Source organism: Drosophila grimshawi, unplaced genomic scaffold (genome assembly GCF_018153295.1).
Source record: "Drosophila grimshawi isolate 15287-2541.00 unplaced genomic scaffold, ASM1815329v1 contig_848, whole genome shotgun sequence".
Lineage (NCBI taxonomy): Eukaryota > Metazoa > Arthropoda > Insecta > Diptera > Drosophilidae > Drosophila > Drosophila grimshawi.
Window position 1 is genome coordinate 17,486,538 of NW_025063692.1, and position 22,950 is coordinate 17,509,487.

At 40.5% G+C, this 22,950-nt stretch overlaps 2 protein-coding genes across 4 annotated transcripts; both read right to left on the reverse strand.

The window, feature by feature from the left end:
- Window positions 1-503: 503 nt before the first annotated feature.
- On the reverse strand, window positions 504-1,438 carry LOC6564483 (arylalkylamine N-acetyltransferase-like 2). Its single transcript, XM_001991615.3, has one exon. It carries the CDS (start codon window positions 1,395-1,397, stop codon window positions 744-746), a length of 654 nt encoding a protein of 217 aa, XP_001991651.1. The 5' UTR covers window positions 1,398-1,438; the 3' UTR covers window positions 504-743.
- Window positions 1,439-7,677: 6,239 nt separating this feature from the next.
- On the reverse strand, window positions 7,678-8,890 carry LOC6564481 (proteasome subunit beta type-7). Of its 3 annotated transcripts, none has more exons than XM_001991613.2 (3): window positions 8,774-8,890; window positions 8,472-8,651; window positions 7,678-8,400 (listed from the first exon to the last, which is right to left on the reverse strand). In XM_001991613.2, the coding sequence occupies exons 1-3, from the start codon at window positions 8,848-8,850 to the stop codon at window positions 7,755-7,757; spliced, it is 903 nt and encodes a 300-aa protein (XP_001991649.1). In that variant the 5' UTR covers window positions 8,851-8,890; the 3' UTR covers window positions 7,678-7,754. The 3 variants fall into 3 exon arrangements, with proteins under 3 accessions (XP_001991649.1, XP_032594142.1, XP_032594143.1); XM_032738251.1 differs by having other exon boundaries at window positions 7,678-8,413; window positions 8,774-8,839; XM_032738252.1 differs by having other exon boundaries at window positions 8,468-8,651; window positions 8,774-8,839.
- Window positions 8,891-22,950: the final 14,060 nt, after the last annotated feature.

The window sequence follows — 22,950 nt, forward strand, 5'->3', positions numbered from 1 at the left end:
TGTTGTTTTTTTAGACAGGACTTGACCTTGAGCCGTGCGCAATCCGTCGCCATCCTAAACATTTGCTCCACTTATAAACAGGTTTCAATGAACAATGGTCGTCCCATAAACCTTGACTGTGACATAATCCGTCGTCGAATACTGCGCGTATTTCCCGTTTGTCATTTCCGGTTGCCATTTTGCCACTTCCTTTTCTTTATGGTGGTTCGTTTTTCGGATTACATCTGTTGTTGCCCTCATCTATTTGCACTGGAAGTGTGCATATATACTTATGTCATCTAATTAACTACGCGCTACAATTGCCCTGAAATCTGTGTTGAAAATTATGTAAAATATATACTTATTATATGCAAATATTGAAATAACGAGTAACAAAGGAGTAACTTTTAAATTGCCTTCGATATGTGCGCAAACCAAAAAAAAAACTCTTTTCTTTCAGCGAGATCGATGTCGATTACAAGTCTGGTTGCAAACCTTACAACTTCAATCAAAATACATAATCGTAAAAACACTGTTATTTATTTAACAAACGCAGAAATACATTCTAGGAAAGAAAACATCATACATATGAATAGTTTGAGTCGTTGACAACAATTACTGACGAATGCACCCATGATAAGAACTGACTTAATGATAAGTATGACAAAGTATTAAATATGCAACAACAAAAATACGACAAATAATACAAATCACATTTAGCTATATATGTGCACTATATACATGAAACAAGGATCTAACAAACCCTACAAGCGCAGCGCATAGGTCTCCATGGTCTCGTGTGGTGCAGGTGGACAAATGATCTGTTTGCCCGTCGCATCCACGTAATCCGTGTAGCGCATGGTGTTGACCAGATCGTAACCCAAGCGTTTCATCAGGCGAATAGAGTAGACGCTTGTGCAGTCGACGGTGAGCAGCGGATAGCCCAGCTCTTTGCCCCGAGCGGCCAAGGCGTTCATGATACGCTCGCCCAGAGCACGACCACGCAGCTGGTTATCAACGCCAATAGCATGCAGATGCAGTGCTCTATCGATGTTGAAGCGTTTGAAGACGTTCGCATCGCGCTCGGCGATTGCCAGAATGCCCAGAATGCGACCCCATTTGCTGCCGGCCAAGTGGGTGGCCTCTTCGAAGAGATGCGCCGCCTCATCGGCAGTCTTGGGACCGGCGACAGCGGCAGCCACGATGCGACCCTTGTGCAGTGCCAGCAGACAGCTACCATGCGGTAAATTGGAGAGCAGAAATTTTTCATCGGCCTCATCCGGCTCCGGTGGCTCACAGCCCGCGGTCAGCGGCTCCTCCCGATAATAGTGCACGTGGAGAAAGTCCATGAGCCTGTCGCCATCCTCTGTCGTCGCCACACAAATCTCGATATCATCATTTATCCCCGGGGCACTCATTGAGTACGATTTGTGGCACTGATCGATGCTCAAAATGTTTCTAATCTAATCAGTGTGACCGCGGCAATTATTCTAAGCAATAACAAATTCCAAAAAAAAAAAAAAAAATACTAAATAATACACTTTGATATCGATAATCAAAGAAAAAAAAGAATAATTTACTTTTTGGTTTTGTGTTGTACAATTTTAGAGATTGCCGAATTAAAATGTTTATTAATGAATATTCAATGATTATTCAATTATTTATTTAAATATTAAATTAATTCGTTTTTGTTTATGATAATCTAATTGGCCATGTGAGCATGTTCCGGAGCACAACTGAAGTTAGGATACGACAGCCAGTTGCTGCATTCCTTTTGATACGTCTCGTCCTTTTGGTATGCGTTGATTATCACAATAAGTAATGAACCGTGTCTAATGCCGAACTCAATGTGCCAGGCACATGTGGCCAGCAGGACAGATGGTGGAGGCGGATGTGAAGGTGAAGGTGGTGTCACTGTGCCAACAGCACACATATTAGGAATGATTTCAAACAGAGAGATTATTATAATTTTGTGCTGCAGCTTATTGTAGGAGACTTCTTATGGCACCATAAAAGGTTGCTATTCTTGATTCACTAACCAATTTAATATATACGGCAAATATTCAACTTTTTGTTGAAATTGATCAATTGATCTTTAGATGAAAAATGTATTTACTTACCAAATTTTCCGAACAAAACACACGAGCAATGTAAAGGAAATCATCATCATCGGATAACCGTATAAAATGCTCTTATTCCGGGCACTGTCATCTGAGAATATATACAATCTAAATAGCTTGTAGAATTAATTATGGACTACAACATCAAAATCTGTGCCCTATTTGAAAAATGCACTTGGGCAGCTGAAAAACCCTCACATTTCCACGATATGTTATAATTCTTGCTATTTTATTGTATACTTATTCTCAATGCGCGTCTTAATTTATTATTTATTATAATTTTTATGTAAATCGACAATAAATTTAAGGCTCGTTGTATTATTTTCGATGCAAACCATTGACTCGTTATTAATATATTTGTTTGCTTTTGTATTTTAATTAATTGCATAAATTTAAACTTCAATGTTTCATCGAAAAGTTTTACAAGTCAATCGACTGCTTAATGGTCAATTGAAGATTAACATATTTATATTTATATTTTTATTATATACATATATTTTTTATATTGGAAAAAATCAAGTGAGAACGTTACAGTGGGGCGTAACCGAATGCAAAATACTCTGATACCATAAGTAATACCTGCCAAATTGTATGGTTCTAATCCAAAAACTCTGGCCACTTCCGATTTTTAGGGGTGTGGGACCTGGGCTGGCCTAGGTTGGTGTGGCATATGCAGGTGAAGGACATCGCCAACAAACTACTTAAAAAAATGTGGTAACCGTAGCCTTTAAAGTGTTGAAGATGTGTGGTTTTATAGATTTGCGATTATCGACTTTATCGATTTCTTATCCTCCGACGTCAATTTTTTACTTTGTTTGACACGGGTACAGATTAATATATGTTCGAAGATCTAGGCTCTAGCTTTAAGGTTTTTGAACAAGACCAATATACTCTGGATACCTTCGGTATGAGAGTATAAAACAAAATTTAATCTTGTTTAATCAAGTAAAACTCTGGAATGGTATAAAATTCATTTGAGTGTTGTTAAATCCCTTAAATAAAACCAATGTCGGATTTTTTTTTAGCACATGGCTTATTGAGCTTAAAAATAGATATTTCCATTAAAAATAAGAGGACTTAACTTTAAGAGCTTAACTCGGCTAGTGAACTAAAAAGCAGCCAGCAAACAAACGCATGAACTGCTGATTTTATTGAAGTAGAAAAGCAAGTATTATTATATAATATACGTTAGTTACCATATGGTATATCTTTGCTCCAAGGCGTACGCAGAGGGTGGTAAGGCGGAAGGGGCGTCCCAACTAGATCTCAACTTTGCATAGATAAAAAGTGGTTTAGATTATAATTTCTAACAAAATTATTATTGGGCGCCCCTTTACAAAATTCGTCGCCTCCCTTTCGAAAAGCTGGGTACGTCCTTGTCTCTACTGCTGCTGCTGCTGCTGAGAGTAAAAAGCAAGCAGAACCCACCAGCACCAGCACCATGCAGAGCAACTGGCCACTGAACTCCACCGCACTGATAAAGTGACTACCACAATGCAAGCGACCCGCAACATCAGCTGAAAACTGACCGCACACGATTTGAATTTGGAATCATGCCGATGCGTTTGGCAATGTGGCGGGCTGATTGCTTTACTGGTTGAATAGTTGCCTGGTTCACTGTTGGTTGTGGTTGCCTAACTGTGTGGCACTGCTGCAGTTACCGTTACTACCAGCCAAGATAACCGCCAATTATTCATTGCTTGACGCTAATTAGGCGCAAGTGTTGTCGATAATGAACTGACGCCGTGCGCTCGATTATATCATTAAGCACTGTGTGCTGGAGTCCGCAACAGGACAATCAAGACAATAGCCGTATGTATGGCCGCGTGCTGTTTAAGCTGTGAAGCACGTCATCATACGTGGCTCGCATCACATGACGCACATCCTAGGAGCCCAAGGCGATATCTTGTCCTGCTGCTACACTCAGAAAACAAAATCGTCGAGAATTTCCAGAATTCGTCATGTTATTGAGCGCCAAGATTTTCTCATTCAGAAACTATATTTTTAAGAAAGTGTTTTTCTTTTCTTAATTTCAGGGTATATTTTTCCAATTTTAGAAAGAAAATATGTATAATTTTCTGGATATTTTTTCATATGTAAACAAATTAATTTTTTTGTATATAATATATAATTATATCTTAAAAAATACAACATAGTTTATAAACTCATATAATATAATTTGAAGAAAAAAAAAACGATTGTTAACGTCTTTTCTAGTTTTGTACAAATTAATTTCTGAAAAAAGAATAATAAAAAAAAAACATTTTTTTGGGATTGCCGAATTGGGGCAAGCCTCTTACTTCTTATATTTATAAAAGTTTTAGATTTTTTTCTGAGTATATTGCAGCTCCTGTTGCTCCTGCTACTGCTGGTGCTGTTACGCGTGCTCCATTGTCGTAGTGACAACTTTTTTTGTTCGCTAAAGACAAGCAAGTGGCTCGAGAATAGGCAACAAAATGAGGCAACCCTTCCGCTGCCGACTGGACGTGGTGCTTAACAATAAACTTGCTAAAGTTCTACAATTTCAAAGAGGACGACCAACTAGCCATAGCTGAAGCATATACTAAGCAAATACAGCTCCCACATTAGTTCTGCACTCTTTCTCACAGCCAACCAATTTAATAAGCCAGAAACTTGCAGTGCATGCCTGACAAAATATAAATATCTCATGGATATAGATTAGTATGCGTAGATTACTAGATCTGTTCAAGTGCACATTGGGCTTAACCTGAAAACTTCTCTTTTACTTTTACAAAGCTAATTTATTTCTCCACTGTGGTCAGTAAAACGTTTAAGAATGCGCGACAAAGAAGAAACGAATTAACACAGCATAAGTACAAAGGAAACTAGTTAAGTGTGTAATCAGAAGGATTTTGTTTTACATAAATTGTTAAAGCACATCTCGTTCTTACACGTAGAAGTATTCACATTTGTATGTATGTCCAAGCTCATCCCTAGTTATGCGTCCATCCCCTCATTTGTCCGTATGCCAGATCACGTGCTCTGTTTCTGCGTCCAGGGTCCATGACAAACATGAGCCTCATCCAAATCATCCATACGACTGCGGCAAATGGTGTGCACAAAATTTTAATGCGTGCCACAGTGGTGCGAGTAATATAAGTTAAAAAATTAATTATTTATTTTTTAATTTAATTGTTTGCTATTGATTTGGATAGCTTTGACAGAGACAATAACTAAACTATGCAAAACATATACATGAATCCAAATTCATAGCAAATCCAATTAACTGAGTAGTTGTGTTTATTGTTGACACACTGTATCTGGTAACTGGTAGCCGGCAACTGAACTGACTAATGTAGTTGCTAAGATGCACTGAAATACTTTGTGGCGCTTCGAAAGTAAACTGAAATGAACAGAAAACTCGGAAAACTTATCACAGTTTTCAAATGTCGCAGGTTGTGTGTGTTTGGGTACATATTAAAGATGTTTTGTTCGATTACTTCCATCCCTGTGGGATATTAAATTATTGACAAGCGTACTAATACCTTATGACAATACCAAATCCAAACACTTTTTTGACCTTCGTTTTCATCGTTTTTATCATTCACTGCAAGTTTGTTGAATTCAAAGTTTTGCTAATAAAAAAAGAAACAGATTTTCAATTATAATATTTAGAAGATTTTGTATATAGAGTCAAGTCGTTGTATCGTGTCGTGTCGTGTTTAATACGCATATGCGTGTTACGAGTAAAAACAGGACACGTACATCTATGCATATATTCCATATCACACACACACACACATATGTATATATATATATATATGTATTGGATATGTACATCTGTGTATGCACACATATAAATAAGAAATGCGGTTGGGTGTTCTTTTGTCTGCCGTTGGTGTCGCTGTTGTCGCCTTTTGTCGTTTTTATTGCCGGCCTGTCAATATCCGGCGGCATATTTCCTCGACTTGAGCGACAAATTTCGTCGGATTCGCTGTTTGTTGGCTTGCCTTTTTCACAATATGCTCTTTGATTCCATTTCCCGAGCGGCACATAAGTAATGCAGCCGTAGTAGTAGTAGTGGTAGTGGTAGTAGTAGCCGTAGCTTATGCTGATGCTGAGGCTGAGCATGGATCGAAGGATGTCACTGGCCGTTGCGTTGTTTGCATGCGATGACTTTAAGGATTTGTGTCCATAAACAACTGAATGTAAAATGGCAGCTCCAAGTGCCTTCGGGGAGTAACAACCTCATCCTGGACGACTGCCCGATACCCCTCTGTGACCTTATCTTGGTCTGGCTGTTACTCAAATATATGTGTGCCCACACCCCTGTCGCCTGTGTGGGTGCGAGCTTGTGGACATGAGCAAAGATATGGATGTGGGTGTGGATGTGGAATGTGGAATGTGAATGTGTGTGTGGCTATGAGTGTGAGTGTGGGTGTGTGCTGTGGAGGATATGAATGTCGTCGGCAACGTAACCGTAACCGGTGCCCTTGGCTACGCACGATTTGAATTAAATTGCACTCGACGCATTTTGCCTGCAGCGAAAACATTATCAGAGGCAAAAGGCAGAGTCAGAAACAGAGGCAGGCACCAAGGCAGGAAAAGTTGCTGGGCCAAAGGACGGACAGACGGTTGGCCAGAGCATAACCGTGTAGCTCTGCATCCAGACTTAACCACACCACGATTCAATTAATTCGAGACAACTCGAGTCACCTGCTCCCATGCGTACAGCTAGAATCAAGTTGAGTCCCAATTTAGTGAGTTTTATATATATTGGAAAATTGACTTCTACCAGAAGCCCAGCACACATACAGTAGTTCTTCGAAAATGTGAACTTTTCGAAATGGCAATCACACAAATCATATCTTTGGCATTTTCATTTACCACGAATGTCTTCATTAAAATTAAAACTAAGCTAGTACGTAATATTTAAAAATTAGTAATTGATACATTTTTTGCGACGAAAATCTGGAAATAACAATCCTATAAATTAAAGTTATTAGAAAAATATGAGCTCCGCTTGCGATTTGTAAGCGACTACTGCATCTAACTATTTATGTGTATGGCAGTCGGGGCAAGTGTGGGCAGAGTTTGAAACAGTTTTTTGTGTAATTTCAGAGGGATCAGTTGAAAGTTTTGCATCGGCTCGACTGCAGTGGGTGCAAGCAGTAAAGGTGACAAGGATATGCAGCAGACATGAACGTAATTAAATTTGTCAAATGCCCCCAGCTTTTTTTTTATCCTGTCCTGTCCAGCATCCATTGGTCAAAACTTAGTCTCAAAGCTTAGCATAAATGGCCAGACTGGTGTGCGAACATAATTTAATTGGAAGGAAGCCATAAAAAAACGGAACTAACAGTTGCACACATTTTTTGCAAATTCATTGCCCACTGAGCAGAAGTCCTTACCTCTCATAAGGCATACACGTCCTAGATATTCAAACCAAACCAGATTGAAAAATGAGTTTAGACTCGCTCGAGCATGTATTGATAATTTACTGGCTGCCTTAATTAAATACAGAGTATAACTAAGACTAAATTCTCTGTGTCAAATCTAGGATATAGTTTAGGAAGAGCACAGCTATAATTTGGAAAAATCTGAAACAACTTTGAAATAATTAAGAATATGTGCCAACTTTTGAATTGTTAAATGGAATGAGAGATATCTAATACTGTCTATAGATCGAAATTATTAAGTATCCGGCGAATGTTCATCTGAGTCCATTGACGAGTCCAAGCGAGACTGCTGGGATGTAGTATGGAACGAGGAGATGGAAGGGCGATATATGCGCTCCTCGACGATGTGAATGTCCTGCACGGAAATGCTCTTCACCAGGGTTGTATTGGGCAGGATGGCATATTTGGCCAGCCGCTCGCCCCGTTCACTGGCAACGGTCTCGGTGCGCAGATGATCGGCCCCGTTGCGCGTAATCACGCACAGATCAATGTTGGAGCCGGAGCCAAGATCATTGAGGACGCCAGCTGTGATGGCCTCGCGCACCAGCTGCTTACCCTGCTCTAGATCGAGTGTCGGCTGCCAGCCGTGCTCCAGCACAGACATGGCGGCCAGTGTGCCCGAGCCCATGGCCGCATACGGTATCTTATCAATCGAGCCGCACGGATGGATGCAATTGATGTGCGGCCCATATTTGTCCACGCCACCCATCACCAAGGCGGCGCTAATGTGTCCCTGGTAGCGGAAGAGCGTACGGCGCAGCAGCATGCTGGCACAGATCACCGGCACCTGGCGATTTGTATTCAGCTCCTGCAGATCCAGTTCCGCGGAGGTCACCAGTGTCATTTGCTCGGTATCAGCGGCAGTGCCGGCGCCACAGCAGCTGTCGGTTGTGGCTTAAATTATTAACTGACTTAAGGCTTGTATTCGAAATTACTGGGCGAGTGTACCTACAAGATGTGCTCCTGCAGGCGATGTATCTTCGAGCAGTTCTTGTCGGAGACAATCGGTCCCTCGGTGGCACGTGTATCGGCGCCCAGTATAACGCCATCATCGAATATAATACCCACAATGGAGGTGCCAGTACGCACAGCCAATGGTGCCCTAAAGCCATTCGCCAGCAGCTCAGCATTGCTATTTGCATATATGTGATAAACAATGTTATACAAGCGAAGTCTCTCTTATCTCAGAAATAAGCCTCATGCCAAATCATATGGCATCCATCCCACATGGTATACAGAAGCTCAAGCTCTTACCGTTTGGCATTCACAAAATTGAAGGTTCCTCGCAGTCCGCTGTTCTCCACGCTCGACGTTGCTGTTTCGTCGAGCATTTTTGTAATTCAACAAAAATGAAAGAATATATATGTAATAAAAAAAAGGTAATAGACAAAAATTTAAATTTGTAGTGAATGGCTTTGCTTTTGCGTTGTATGGCAAAGGTGATGTGATTGGAAAATTAACTTTTGTAGCACAGAGTCAAAGGATGCCACGCCTGCCATAACTAATTGGCTGCTGGCAGCACGGGCCAATAAACAAAAATGACAAAGAGTGTTCAGAGAAGGCCAAATAGCAAAAGGGAAAAAGATTGAGTTGGGACTGCAATTGAAAAATAGCCTTGGCCCCACAGAGGACACTGCTCCACTTTTCAGTCGACTAACAATTTGACAGTGCCTAATTGGTAAGTGTGTGCCACACTCGCTCACCCACTCACTGGCACCGGTATCACTCTCTCTCTCTCTCTCTCTCTCTCTCTCTCTCTCTCTCTCTCTCTATCTCTCTATCTATCTATCTATCTCTCTCTTTCTGTCTCTGTAGATTTACCTTTCCCGCTCTGTGGTCGGAACTGAAAGTTTGTCAATTTGTCAGTTTGCTCGTTTATCTGACACATGACACATTCGACTGATGCTGTTGCAGTTGATATTACGAATTTGTTATGTATGCAACGCATTGCGGAAGGTAATTAAGATAATCGATACTCAATACACAAGCACATGTATCATGAAGTTGTGCAAAAGTGCACTTAGAACAAAATTTAATTTAGATAATCTCGATATTATTCGGAAAGTATATTTCTAAAATGGTAGCTTGGGTATAGATATATTTCTAAAACGGTAAGTTGTGCCTTCCCAAAGCCTGAGTTTTACATCCTAAGTCAAAGGTAAAGTTTTCAAAAATGTAGAAAAATGAGAAGTAAAATTTCTGAAGTCGAGTGAGCTCAACTACGTGACACATATACATATTATATGTCAATAAGAAGTCTCTGGCTTTTAAGTGTATATAACTTGCCGAAGAAAACATCTCCAACCCCTTTAGGCTTATCATTAGCGTCAATAGCGGTATAAGATATAGAGACATTAAATTTTGAATCTTGGCTCTCACTTAACATAAGCAGATCGAGATTATTTTTCTGATATCTTTCTTTTTAAAGACTTAGGGTCAGTGTATCTCCCAATAATGTTTAAATATAATAAATAATTTATATTAAAAATGATGAGAACGTCATGATGGACATGGCAAATTGAAATGACCAATATGTTGATGAATTGCCGAGTAGAAAGCGATGTTAAGCCAATGAATCGTCATATTACGTAATTAAATGAAATGGCAATGTCTGAGCCTAGGGATAAAGGGGATAATCACGTTGGGATTGCAACTAACGATTACCACTGGTAACATGGCCATTGAGTCAATTAGGATTAATTATTTTAAGCGGCACTAGTATAGATGCCGTACGCATTTCCCAAATGATGTCCACAATGCAAATGACTCACACTTTGATTGGCGTGTGTATGGGCTGGGAAAATGAGTTTTGTTGCGCCAGGAAATGCTGAGGGAAATGCAATGGTCGAATATACTGCGTGCTGCAACTTGCAAATCATGTTGCCAACTTTTGTGCAACTTAATTACGAATGGAATGGGGACAGCATTCGGCAGTGGGATAGAGACTTTTTATACCGGTCAACTGATGGGGGACGAAAACAAGTCGCCAAGTTGCTGCCTGTTGGTTGCTGGATGTTGGTTGCCATCTGCCAGCAGACTGGCAACTTGGAAGTTTACTTAAGCGATTTTGCGCTGCATTTGGCCAAAAACTTTGCAGCACCAACAGCAGCTACAACACCACTCTCAAATCTCCAAATTCAAAATGCAACTTACTTTGAACAGTTTTGAAATTTGCCTTTAGCATTTGGGCAGCTGTGTCAGTTGTGCCTGAAAGGAATTGCCGTAGGTTGCGACTGGTGGTATTAGGGGGGAAATGTGGCTTTACACAACTTAATACATCTCTAAAGTCTATATTTATATCACAGCTCAAATCTAATAGGTAAATACTTGCAATCAAAGTAAATGGCAAATGAATGGTTTTGACACACTTTCAAAAACTTTTTCTTTACCTACTTCTTAATATTTTGGGGTGTGTAGATTGAAGTTTTTTGATATGCAATCAAATCAAAATCCCAAATTTATCACAATTGCTTTTGCTAGGCATTTTTGCGTATACCCTTAAAGAAAGTATTTTCATTTTGGTATAAATGAGACGCCTCTGACCCCATAAAGTATGTATATATATTGTATATATTCTTGATCAGCATCACTAGCCGAGTCGATATGGCCAATTTCGTTTATCTGTCCGTCTTTTTGCTTCTATGCTAACTAGTTACTCAATTTAAAGACTTGATACAATTTTGAAGGTATCCTTAAATTTCCTGCAGTCGCAAGCGACCATTTTCGAACTATATCGAACTATATATCATCTATTTGACATACGAACAATTACCAACATATTCGAGCAAAGAATTTTGTGCAATTACATAGCTGTGATAATACTTTGGTACAGTCTCATCAAAGCTGGGTAGTACACAGCCCAGGTTGCTGACATAATAAGGCATATACCAGTTACGGTTTTTTGGCCTTGGATATGCCCAATCTTGGATGCAATCTTAATGTCGTTTGACAAGATTGCTCATGTAGGGCATAATACGGCTTCATCAAGGGAATCTGCTGACTGTTAATAAATCATTTGGACGCCAACGCGTCATTAATGCCGCTTAAGCTGCTGTCGGAAATTTGGAAGTTTATTAGCTTGGCAGGCAGTCTAGACGCCCGCCTCCATGCCATTGCCACTGCCATTGTTCGCATCCCTTTCCTGTCTTCGCGCACTGTCTATCATTTAATGTCCACAACGCAGCTCAGCTTAGTCATTTATGTAGCTGTGAAGTTGGGGGCATTGAGACTTTGGGTGCGGTTGGGTGGTTGGGTGGCTGGGTGTTGGGGTTAAGGGCTTTGCGCGAGCTGAAGGCAGTCGACAAATTTGAGTCAATGGCTTGGAATCGCGATTTTCATGCCGCTCTCCTGCCCCTGTCGGCCCTCTAATCTCATCAAATGATTTATGCAGTCAAAGCAACAACAACAAAACAATAACTGACGCTGCAATTTGGCCACATAATTAAATTAGCGAATGCTGAGCTTTTGTCTTGCATACCCTGTGCTCAAGGCGCAGCTGTGGTATACACAGCCATTGATCGGGCAATTTTAGGTTAATGTTTTCAAGCTATACCAAATGCTACTGCAGACATATCAGAAACGGACATCCATTTTATACCTTGAACGAATTGAAAGTACCTTAAAAGAGTACAAGTTCAAAAGTATGTAACAGACAGAAGGAAACATCTGGAAACCATAAAGTGAACAGCATCAAAAGTCGAGTTGATTTAGATAAGAGTTCAAAGTTGGAGTAGTATCATACGCAGGTCTAATGCATTTTATTTAATGGATAGCTTCATCGGTTTCTCCAATTTCAATAAATATCTATTAGCAATAGCAAAAAAGCAAGTCTTTCTCATTGGCCAGACATATACCTCGACAAAATATTGATTATCGAAAAAGAAACAGGGCAGAAGATCTTATAAACATATTTACCAAATTGCACAGGAGCAAGTACAATCCTTTTTTGTAAATACATACTAACATGTAAACACATACATAAATTATTATTATTTATTTAAGACTTTAGTTTAGGGTATCCAAGAGTCGACATCTCTCGAAATGAGCATTCTTACTGGGTTTTAAATGTTTTCTTCTCGTTGATGATATTTTGGAAGTGGCCTATAAATTACTATAAATATATAATATATACATATATATACATATATATATATATATATATATATGTATATATCGATTTGAATTTTGGAAAATCCCCCTAAAATGAATCATTTTTAAATACACAAAACAACAAATTTTTCAAATTAGAAAGGCTTGAAGCCTTTCTAAAAAAAAGTAAACACTTTAAATAAGACAAATTTTTTTAAATTTTGGAAAAATTGTTTTTATAAAGACACAATCTTCCGTTTTGAAAATATACTTTCTGAATAATAAGGTAAGTTGCTCTTGGTGCCCATTTCGACTTTTTCCCGAGTGTTCTTGCTTTAAAACTCGCCACTTGCACTTTCCTCTTCTGAAATAGTTTTCTGTCTTCTGGCTTACTTAAAGTTTTGAGAGCAATAATTTGAGTCTTGATCGAAATCCAAAAAATAATAATAATTACTGTAAATGAGTGGATAACAAGGAGTTGTATATATTGGACACATATGTGCCTCTTTGTGTGTATGTGTTTGTTTGTGTGTGTATGTGCAACATGTGTAGCAATTATAGCAGAAATTCTGGCTTGGTTAGAGAATGCAAATTAAATGGCATCCAAGTCATGCGGGGATACGTGGCAAAAATGGTTTCGTCGCTGCGGTCGGGCTCTTGCCACACAGCTGCCGTTGCCGTTGCCGTTGCCGTTGAATTTACCATAGTTGGCGCCACATAATGCCATGCTTGAAAATACTCCTTAAATGCATAGCGAGATGGAACTATAAGCAAAACGTAAATATTCCCAAAGTTTGCATTCAGCCATCGCAACAGATTCACACAGATGTATATGTATCTGTATATGCATATGTAATTGCAAATGTGCGTGTTTTCTTACACAGACAGAGTCGTTGCGGCCATAAGTTCAGTGTTCATTGTTAACACCATAAAGGTTTAATGGGCACACTTATACATAGAAACACATGCCTAAAGACATACACATACATATATGTATGTATGTTGAGATACACTGACTTTGTAGTATGTGTGCTTTTCTTTTGCCACAGTTGTGCATGTTGCTGTGGCTGTGGCAACTTTTCCCCTTGCCCATTTTATTGGCGCAGGTGTAAAGTGCATCTCGTGCACAGTGCTACCAACACCAATTGTATGTGGTAAAAATGGATGCTTAAGCCTCGGCAAGCCACAACCAAATCGAATTTCCGATATCGCTTCCGCTTCCGCTCCTATTTCTGTATTTCAAATGGTTAATTTTGGTTAACGATTCCGATCCCGGCTCTACCATTCAAACATTCGAAATTCGCTTTATCCGTTTCATCCGCAGACCTATCAAATCACTAAGCATTCATTTTTCACTCTAAACCAACGCAATTCCATATTCACTGCTGTAATTTGATAACCAAAATACGCTGCACGACCCACTGTCGTCTGTGCAGGATAAACGCTTCATGTGGATCCACAGGCCGCATAGTTACGTTCATTTCACTGCGTTTGTGTAATGTGAATGTGAATGTGAATGTGAATGTGAGTTTGAGTCGAGTACAAGAATGTGCTGCTGTTGCTGTTGTTAGAGCTGCCTAAAGCTTATGACTTAATAAATACTTGCCAGTGAGCGCAATGTGGCTGGCAATTTAATAGCGAAAGCAAACGGCATGGAAAACCAGAGGAGCAAGAACGAGCAAGAACCAAACAACAGTAGTAGAAGAAAGACAACACTTTTGATTTACTCATATGCATGCCATTTCCACATGCCGTCGTCCTCGCCTTTGTCTTCGCCTGCAATTGCAGACACTGATTATTTCAACATAGTTCGGGTTCGCATATATCATTGGTATTTTAAGTAGAGAGCGGGAGGTAATGCAATAAACCTCTACTTGCCACCAGATGATATTTGTATATTCAAACATGTTTATATTCATATCCTTGTTATGTCCTTTATATTGTGCTTTTCAAGTGGAAAACGTTAACATGAAATGGTTATACTACATGAATATAGGACCAAGTTTGAAATTGAAATTTGAATCAAGCATAAATCTGGCTAGTCTACACAGCATTATATGAATAAATATGTTTATTACAGTTGATCTAAATCTAATTATACTAGAATGTATATTTAAGTGTTATAATTACAATACAATGCTTCTGCATACAACATATGAAAATATTAAGAACTTTAAAGAACTAAAGCCAATTTCCATGCCAACAAAAAAAAAAAAAAAAACAGAAGACAAATATGACGGGAAATTAATTCAATAGAGCGAAAAATATTCCAAATGGAATATGGAATAAGGAGAACTTCGCTCAAAGCTAAAAATACATATATATTTACTTTAATTATGACATAGCAGTTCAATGCTATGATTCTAATAAGAGGTGGCTCCCATCTTTTGATGTTTTTCCTCTTGGCCAGCGGAGTTTGCGAGCATGGGTAGAGTAGGATAGGTGGTATCGTGGGTGGTGGGTGTGGGGTATGGGGCGTGTTAAGGTGGAGATGTAAGGGGATTTGGTGCTGTCTCCTAAGTGTGCTGCGTGTAAATGGTGCGCAATGCTGCTAAATATTTGTTCTATCAAATTCAATTAAAGTTGACATGGGTTCACAGCTGGCCGGCAACAGAAATAGCACCCCAGACACGGTCCCAGATCCACGACGCCACCGCCACCCACACTCCGACTCGCACACAGGCCCAGACTGAGAGCCACTTTCCCATTCTCATTCTCCTCCTAAGCTGACGCTGACGACCCACCTACACACTGGCATGGGTCAAAAGTCAAAGATGGCCCCACAAGGCGCTGCAGTCCCAATTAGTGATGGATGCTTAGCGATTTTTTAACACGACAATCTATACAACACAATGAATAATTTTCTTTTCCTTAAGTAATATTTGAATTAAATAGAAACAATTTAATTAGGGGCCAAAAAAAGAAGAAAAAAACATTTATATACATAAGTAATGGGTTGGACTCGTGCCAATTGAGTTGTTCAGTCAGGAACCATAGACACGTGCCCATCTCTAAGCCCGGTGACCGGTCGACTTGCCTGAAACCAATTCTTGATTCAATTTGAGCACGACAAACACACACGGTTCCGCCTAGGCATACTCGTACAAGAATCCGGCAAGAAAAGCTACAAAGCACGGTCGAGGCCAAGCGCCATTTAAAGAAAATGCTCGCAAAAGATGCTGCGATGCTAAGCGGCGCGGGCTGTGGACTGTGGGCGTGCCACAGTCTGATTGGGGGCGTGGTATAGTGAGACAAACTGTTTGCAGTGATACGCACACAGCAGGCCTCACTGTAAAGTTCCCAACGTCCCCAATGCCTCAAACGCTGAAGCACCAGCAGCAGACACAATTCCGTAATAAGGTACAAGGAGTCGCAGTCGAGGCAAGAAGGTTCCAGCATTCACTGGTTTTTTTTTTTTTTGGGCAATTGCTTTGCTGTGTTCTCCAAATTAAAACAGGCACACAAACACTAAACACACACACACACACACACACAGATAGACGCACATTCATGCACATATACAGAGAGTAACTGCCACTGGCTCGGAGCCCGGAAGCACAAACACAAAATTTACAACTGGCTGGCGCTCCTAAAGTCCCATTTTGATCTGGCAAACGGCTTGTGGAACAGCAGGAAGAACAGCAACAAAGATGACGACCAAAAGGAGGTGGGTGGGTTCAGAGGGAAATGCTGCTAGACGAAGAACCGGACCATGCCGTACCGCTGACCGCTGCTCGCGCCTTTTGCAAGTCGGCTTTCAAAGTGAATTCCGTTGGTGGCCGCTGCTCGAGTGTAAATTTGCTCGTTAAATTTGTTGGCACTCTCGACTAATTTGCACTTGTAACGCAATGGGCCAAGGGGGCACAGAAGTCAGTTTTATGCGCTATTTAGAGGGGTGGGGAGTCGTGGGTTTAGGTAGTGTAGTCTGGTGCTGTAAGTAAGTTTCCTGGCAAAGTTTTTTTTTCAGTAATTGAAAAGACAACCGGCCAAGAAAATGGACACAAACGAATTGTTGGCCAAAGCAGAAGACGTCAACTTGTTAACATCATTTCCGCGAAGTTCTGCACAGATAACATACATACAAATACACAAATAATAATCTGCAGCAATTAGATATATTTGTATGACAGCTAGTTAGCTGTGCTGAAAGCTAAAAGTTACAAGTTTAATGAATGCAGAAGACAACAGGTGATGACAACTGGCAAGAAGTCTTCTTACAAAGGGGGCTTTAGTTGGTTTGGCGTTGACCAACCTCAAGTCAATTTGTAAGAAAAAACTTTTATTTCTTACGGACAATTATAGTGGAAAGGAAAAAGCAGATTGATGAAAGTTTGAATTTTTAATTGCATATCTTTTGCTGTAATTTGTATACCCTTGCAGAGGATATTCAGATTTTGTTGCGGAGTTTAAATTACATTGAAGGTAGAGGCGTCTTCAACTCCACGACTCCAGTCCGTTAATGATAAACGCCTTCAATTTACAGTTGCAACAAAGTTTTTAATCAAAGTTCTAAGAGACGAACTCGAACCGCAAATAGCGCTTGTCAATGTATCTGATGGATAACAAGATGGCTAGATGGATACGAAACCATCTGGGCGTGCCACAAGCACTAGGGAAGCCGCATAATCAAACTCATCAGTGGTTGACTGCCCTGGGGGTCGGAGGTTGGGTGTTGGGCAAGGGGGAAGAGGGAAGGGGAGTGGGAAGTGGGTTGGGGATTGGGGATTGGAGTATTACCAATCTCATTCGCATGCAGGAGAGCAATCAAGTGGCTTTGGAGCCACAGTCTGGGAACTTTTTGCCGATGAAATGAATAATTGTGCCACATTATGTTGCATTGTTATTCGTCAACGGCAAATCAGTTGCTAAATTAATCGTATTGAATTCATTGGCGGGCCACGAAGCTATCCATCCGGTGGCTCCATTTGCGCAGCCTGCCTGATTGATGGCCCTGAATGTACATATATATATACATATATATATATATATATATATTACAGATATGTATCGATAAATGTTCTATAGGCAACAACTTTGTGGAATTGAGATTACGATAAAGAAAGTGAGAGAGAAAGAGAGAGAGAGACAGGGGGGGAGGCTATTTTTAGGTCGCTAGGGAAGCTCAGTGATTACAGCAACCGTTGGCGCCTATTTGCGGACTAAGTCTGCGATCCGCCAAGCAGCTGTCTCATTATTATGCAGCTCATGAGTCTCGTTAGTGGCAAAGTTATATGAGCATACATCAGCAAGACGCACAACTTTGCAACATGCGGCAGCAGGAGCAGCAAGAGCAGCAACAAGAGCAGCAGCTAGGGACTGAGCTGCGGCTGCTGTTGCTGCTGCTGCTGCTGCGGCTGCGGATGCGACTTGCAAGCGGAAAGTGTTAAGCACAACGTACTAGTAAATGGTACCAACTTGCTGACTTTGCCACCAGTAGTTGCCAATACCAAAGCTAGAACGATGCCACGCGTTGCGTCCTCAACTGAGCTGAAGGCGCGTGCAAATAACGGAAGTGGCCCCGACTTGACTTAGACCACCTACACACGCCCCCTCTCTCCCCAACCAACTACCTACGCAACCCACCCGCAGTACTTGCAAATACTGCAAAGCTTTAGCGAATTCGCCGCAAAATGTTGTTGCCAACGCAATGCCAACATGCTCGGGTGTCGGGCTTCGGTTTTGTGCTTCGGTTTTGGTTTCGCCTCTTGGGCTCGCCGCCGTTATATAAGGAGGTGGTTGGGGTATGGGGGGGGTTTGTTTTCAACAAATCGACCATGTTTGCACAATGCAAAAAAAATAAAACGGCCTCCTACCACCACTTCATGGCCCACCACCGATGTCTGCTTGTTAGCCGAACCTTCGAGAATGTTCAGAGAAAACGCCACTACACTGAAATAAAACCAGTTGAAGTGGCGAATTATTTGACTCCCACTTTCCCATTTCGCATAAGTATTTCGAAAATAACATGAAATCGAAAAAAATCAAAACCTTTTTGCCAATCCGCATTCAGATAATGAAATACAAAAGCTGAGACACCAGAGTTTTGCACAGCATGGGCAGGCAAGGAATTTTCTAGCAGTGTATGGCACTTACATTGGGACTCAACTCGACAACACGATTAGCTTTAATTAGCTGCAAGTGGACAACGAGAGGCAACTCGAAGTGGCCAAGGGCAATGAACACTTTGGCCCAAGGAATTCAAGTGAATGCCTAACAAGAACAAGCAGAACGACAACAACAGCACACAAGAGAAGAGCTCCAAAAAGTATGCAATGGACGACGAAAGTCCTAATTCAATTATCCAAGTTGCTTGACAACCCCCCCTCCACAACCACTACACTATTCCCAGTCAGCCACATGATGATGGTATGAGTTATGGGCCAGCTAATGGCGCTGAAATGAAGTCCGAATGTTCGAATGGAGCAAATGAGTGATTTGTGGCAATGTTGCAAGAAAATTTGATGCTAGTTGATCTATGCTGGATAATGTGGCAGCAGCAGCGGCAAATTGTCGGGATTTATGGCCAAGGCAAACGCTGCGTAGCAGGTAAACAAAAACTCTTATAATGTACCACAGATGACAGCCAGACACACCCCGCTGCGATTCCACGTCAAGCGGTGCGTCAAGTTAACTGTTTAGCTAGGCACCACCAGCAACAGCATCAACAGCAGCAACAGCAGCAACAGCAGCAATAGCAGCAGTAGCAGCAGCTGCAACAAGAGCCAACCAAATGCATCCCTTGGGCGCAGTTGTTGCCGTTGCATCTGTTAAATTGCACTACAATCGTTTCGGGTAGCTATGAGACTGGGAGTTTAAAAGATTGGGGAGTCAGGGCGTCCGGCAGCTGGGTCCACTGTGTGCTTTCAGTTGGTCGAAAGCGCAGCGAAGCAATAATTAGCAACAACTGGCGAGGGGTTTGAGGAAGAACCAGAGCGACTGCCTGCAGAATGGCGTGTGTTGCTGCTGCAGCTGGTGATGATGGTGGTAGTGGTATTGGTGGTGGTCATGATGCTGGTGCTACGTGACGGGGCCATTTTGAGAGCCGAACTTAATTGAAATAAGCGCCAGCTGCAATTATTTTTCAGTCTAATTCGAGCTGCTCCTTGGAGGCCAGTTAAAGGCAGACAACGCCGCAACAAAAAAAAACTATAAAAAAAAAAAAGAAAGACCCATTGCCGCCTTTGGTCTGGTTTCCATTTCGTATCCGTATCCGTATTCGCATTCCACATCCACCAGACCGCATCCGCTTGCGCTCTAATTTGTAACCACGTCCGGGTTTCGGCTGTCTGTCTATATTCAATTTCGTATCAGTTGCTGCTCCAATTGAATTTCAATTTGAATTGAATATAACCAGAGTGAGTCGTTGTTCGCGAGATGAAGCACATTAAATGCCATATTATAACTTCAATCAATCTATTAGAGGAAATGCCTTCACTTAAATGTAAATATATTCAATTTGCTACTGTTAACTTTAACTACCATCTTGGCAGACTATTATTAACAACTAGGAAACGATTTTTCGATCTTCCTTTATAGTTAGTCGACTGAGTATAGAATAACTCAAGTAAACAAATAAAACAAAATTGTTTTAGCTTGCATATGATCTGATGATACAGATTTTGGAACGGATAGATAGACAGGCTTACTTATTTATAGTACACTGGGGTCTCCAATTCTGGTAGATAAAGTATACAAATAACTCAATCAAAGTATAAAATAATCCCTCAAAAATTGCTTGTAGGGACTGATCAAAATTTTGCAGAACCATAACTTTGTCAAAGCTCAACTGATACCTAAAAACCAGGACAGTAGTATAAATATGAGCGATCTGGGACAAGGGTTTTGGCGTTGAGTACTGGGGTGTTTGACTAAAGCTTTTATTGATAAACTACATATATAAAACGCCAAAGTGTGCAGCGGGATGTTTCTTTGACATGGTCATTGATAAGCTATAAAGAATTGTTCACCGTGTACAGTTCATGCGTTAGAAGTTGAAAAATTCTACCATGTTCGGTAACAACCAGAACACCTTCGCAGAAAAAATGAACATTTTGAATGCCAACAGCGTCACCACCAATTAAACCTAAGCCTAAGCCGCGGACCCTGGGTGCGCCATTAAAATTGGCGGACGAAGATCCCTTTTTTCGTAAGCGGACAGTCCTTTGATATCCTACGCCGCAAATGACAATTTTTCCATGACTGTGAACTACGGCGACTCCGTGAGCTACAGAACAAATAAACAGTCGCACAACGCAAAAAACCAGAGCTTTTTAATCATGCTTTGATGTCTATATAAATCCCACATTCACAGTTGAAACACCTATTCCAGCTCAAAATTCATGATTGCCTGTGGGCACGGATCAAAACTTTCCACAGTCATAACTCAAACGATTAAAAAAAAAAACCGTCTGTGTGTCCTTCTGTATGAAAAAAATGGATCTGGGAAACTATAGGAGCCGCAAAACTTCAAATTTGGAATATAAACTCATAAGTAACGTGATCTATCGTTATGATATCCGCTTTGTTGCTTTAGTTTTGGGGCATTTAGATTCTGATTCCTATTTAATAGGCAGATATGCGGTTCCGATTCCAATTTTGGTAGGACTCCCTGTTTTATACATATCATTTAGAGTTGTTCTTGAGTTCCATGACGTTTGTTAGGTGCTCTCATATTATATATAGAATAAATCAAATCACTTGCTGTAATATTCGTTGACGTTTGTTTAGGTTCTCATAGCATAGCCATTGCCAGTGCCAGTGCCTCACAGTTCAATGATTGAGGCTTGTTGCCTGCTGCCTCATTCTGACTTGGTCATTTTGACAATTTTGGTAACCATTTGAATTCTCGCTTTGTAGCTTTCATGCAATTTGCGCGTTTAATTAGCTGCAACGTCATGTGGCTGCAGCTACATTTTGGCATGTGGCCAAATTCGAGTCTATGTCCGTTGCAATATGCAATTTGTGCAACCATGTCACAGTCCATCAACACCTTTATATTTTAAACGCTTCTCCCGCATCCACCCCCCGATTGGGTGGGGTGGTCTCGCCACACCGTCCAGTTGTCTGGCCGCAGAAATTCAATTTGCTACACTCTGTTGCATAATGAATGAAAATGTGGCTGCGGATGTGAATGCCGATACAGTTGCCGTTGCAAAATGTGATTACGACTCTGGCTCAGGCGAATTGTGCCACGGGGTATAACGCAACAGTGGCCAATTGGACCTTTCACCCCCAACCCCACCCACCCATCCCCCTCATCCCTTATCGTAAGAGGAATAAAACGGCACCGATGTCAGCTGCACTGTAACTATTTAAGTTTTTAATTGTATTTTTAAACTAACATCGCCGAACCTAGCTGCCAGTTTTGAAGTGCCAGTCGAGGCTGAAAACATTTGGCACGGAAAGTCGTGACAAGTGCAACTGGGGCAACAATAATGCCATAACGGTAAACTGAAACGACGACCATCTTTATTAATGCACTCCACGAAAAAAAAAACAACAATTAGGGTAGCAACTAAAGCCCTAAAACTGCCAACGAAATGGTGTGGAAATGACACATAAAGCAAACAATTAAGTTTTTATGCTAGAAAGTCAGTTCGTAACTAAAATCGGTAGTTTTTGAATTTCTTTTGCGAACTTAATTCACTCAGTGCAAATTTACATTAATGTCCTTGCACAGCTGCATTATGTTGCTGCAACACTCTTTTTTGTGTTTGCATTATTTGGAGCATTATCAAACAACAAAAGTGTAGTGAAAAAAATGTTAAATGCTTTGTGATATTCAAGTTGTGTTCGCTGCACTTATCCACTTTGAGCTACTTTTAAATCTCTCAGCTTTGAGAAGTTTTATTTTATATATTCGACATTGATGAATTTCGGATAAGTGCTAAACAAAAATAAAGACGCCTTTTCACCTTCAAAACTTTCAATTTCATTTAAAGCTTTCAGAAACTTATTAATGTGCCAAAACACATGTCCAAGCAATAAACTTTGAGTGCAGTCCTCGTATGAAGCATTCAGGCGTTTTCCAATTGACTTTTGTAGCTTTTCGTCTGACGTGCTCCACAATTTCATTTATTTCCACTCTCATGCCAAATTGATTTGTAATTTACTTTTTGAAAGAGATCGACTGAAATTGAATTTTTTTTTTTCTTCATGCTTTTGAACCCAAAACTTGTAAGCCTTAAATAACACCATCTTGATGACTCGCCACACAAGAAGACCGCTAAATTTCTATACACTTACATATATATCCTTATATTTATATATATATATATATATATATATATATATATATTTATATATCTTGTAGTACATCTGGTAAGTATGTATCAATGTCGTAA

Coding starts and splice junctions, on each gene's coding strand:
- LOC6564481 (XM_001991613.2), bottom strand. CDS start 8,850: ATGCTCGACGAAACAGCAACGTCGAGCGTGGAGAACAGCGGACTGCGA. Junction 8,652..8,773: donor AATTTTGTGAATGCCAAACG/GTAAGAGCTTGA, acceptor ATATGCAAATAG/CAATGCTGAGCTGCTGGCGA. Junction 8,401..8,471: donor CGCCTGCAGGAGCACATCTT/GTAGGTACACTC, acceptor CACAACCGACAG/CTGCTGTGGCGCCGGCACTG.
- LOC6564483 (XM_001991615.3), bottom strand. CDS start 1,397: ATGAGTGCCCCGGGGATAAATGATGATATCGAGATTTGTGTGGCGACG.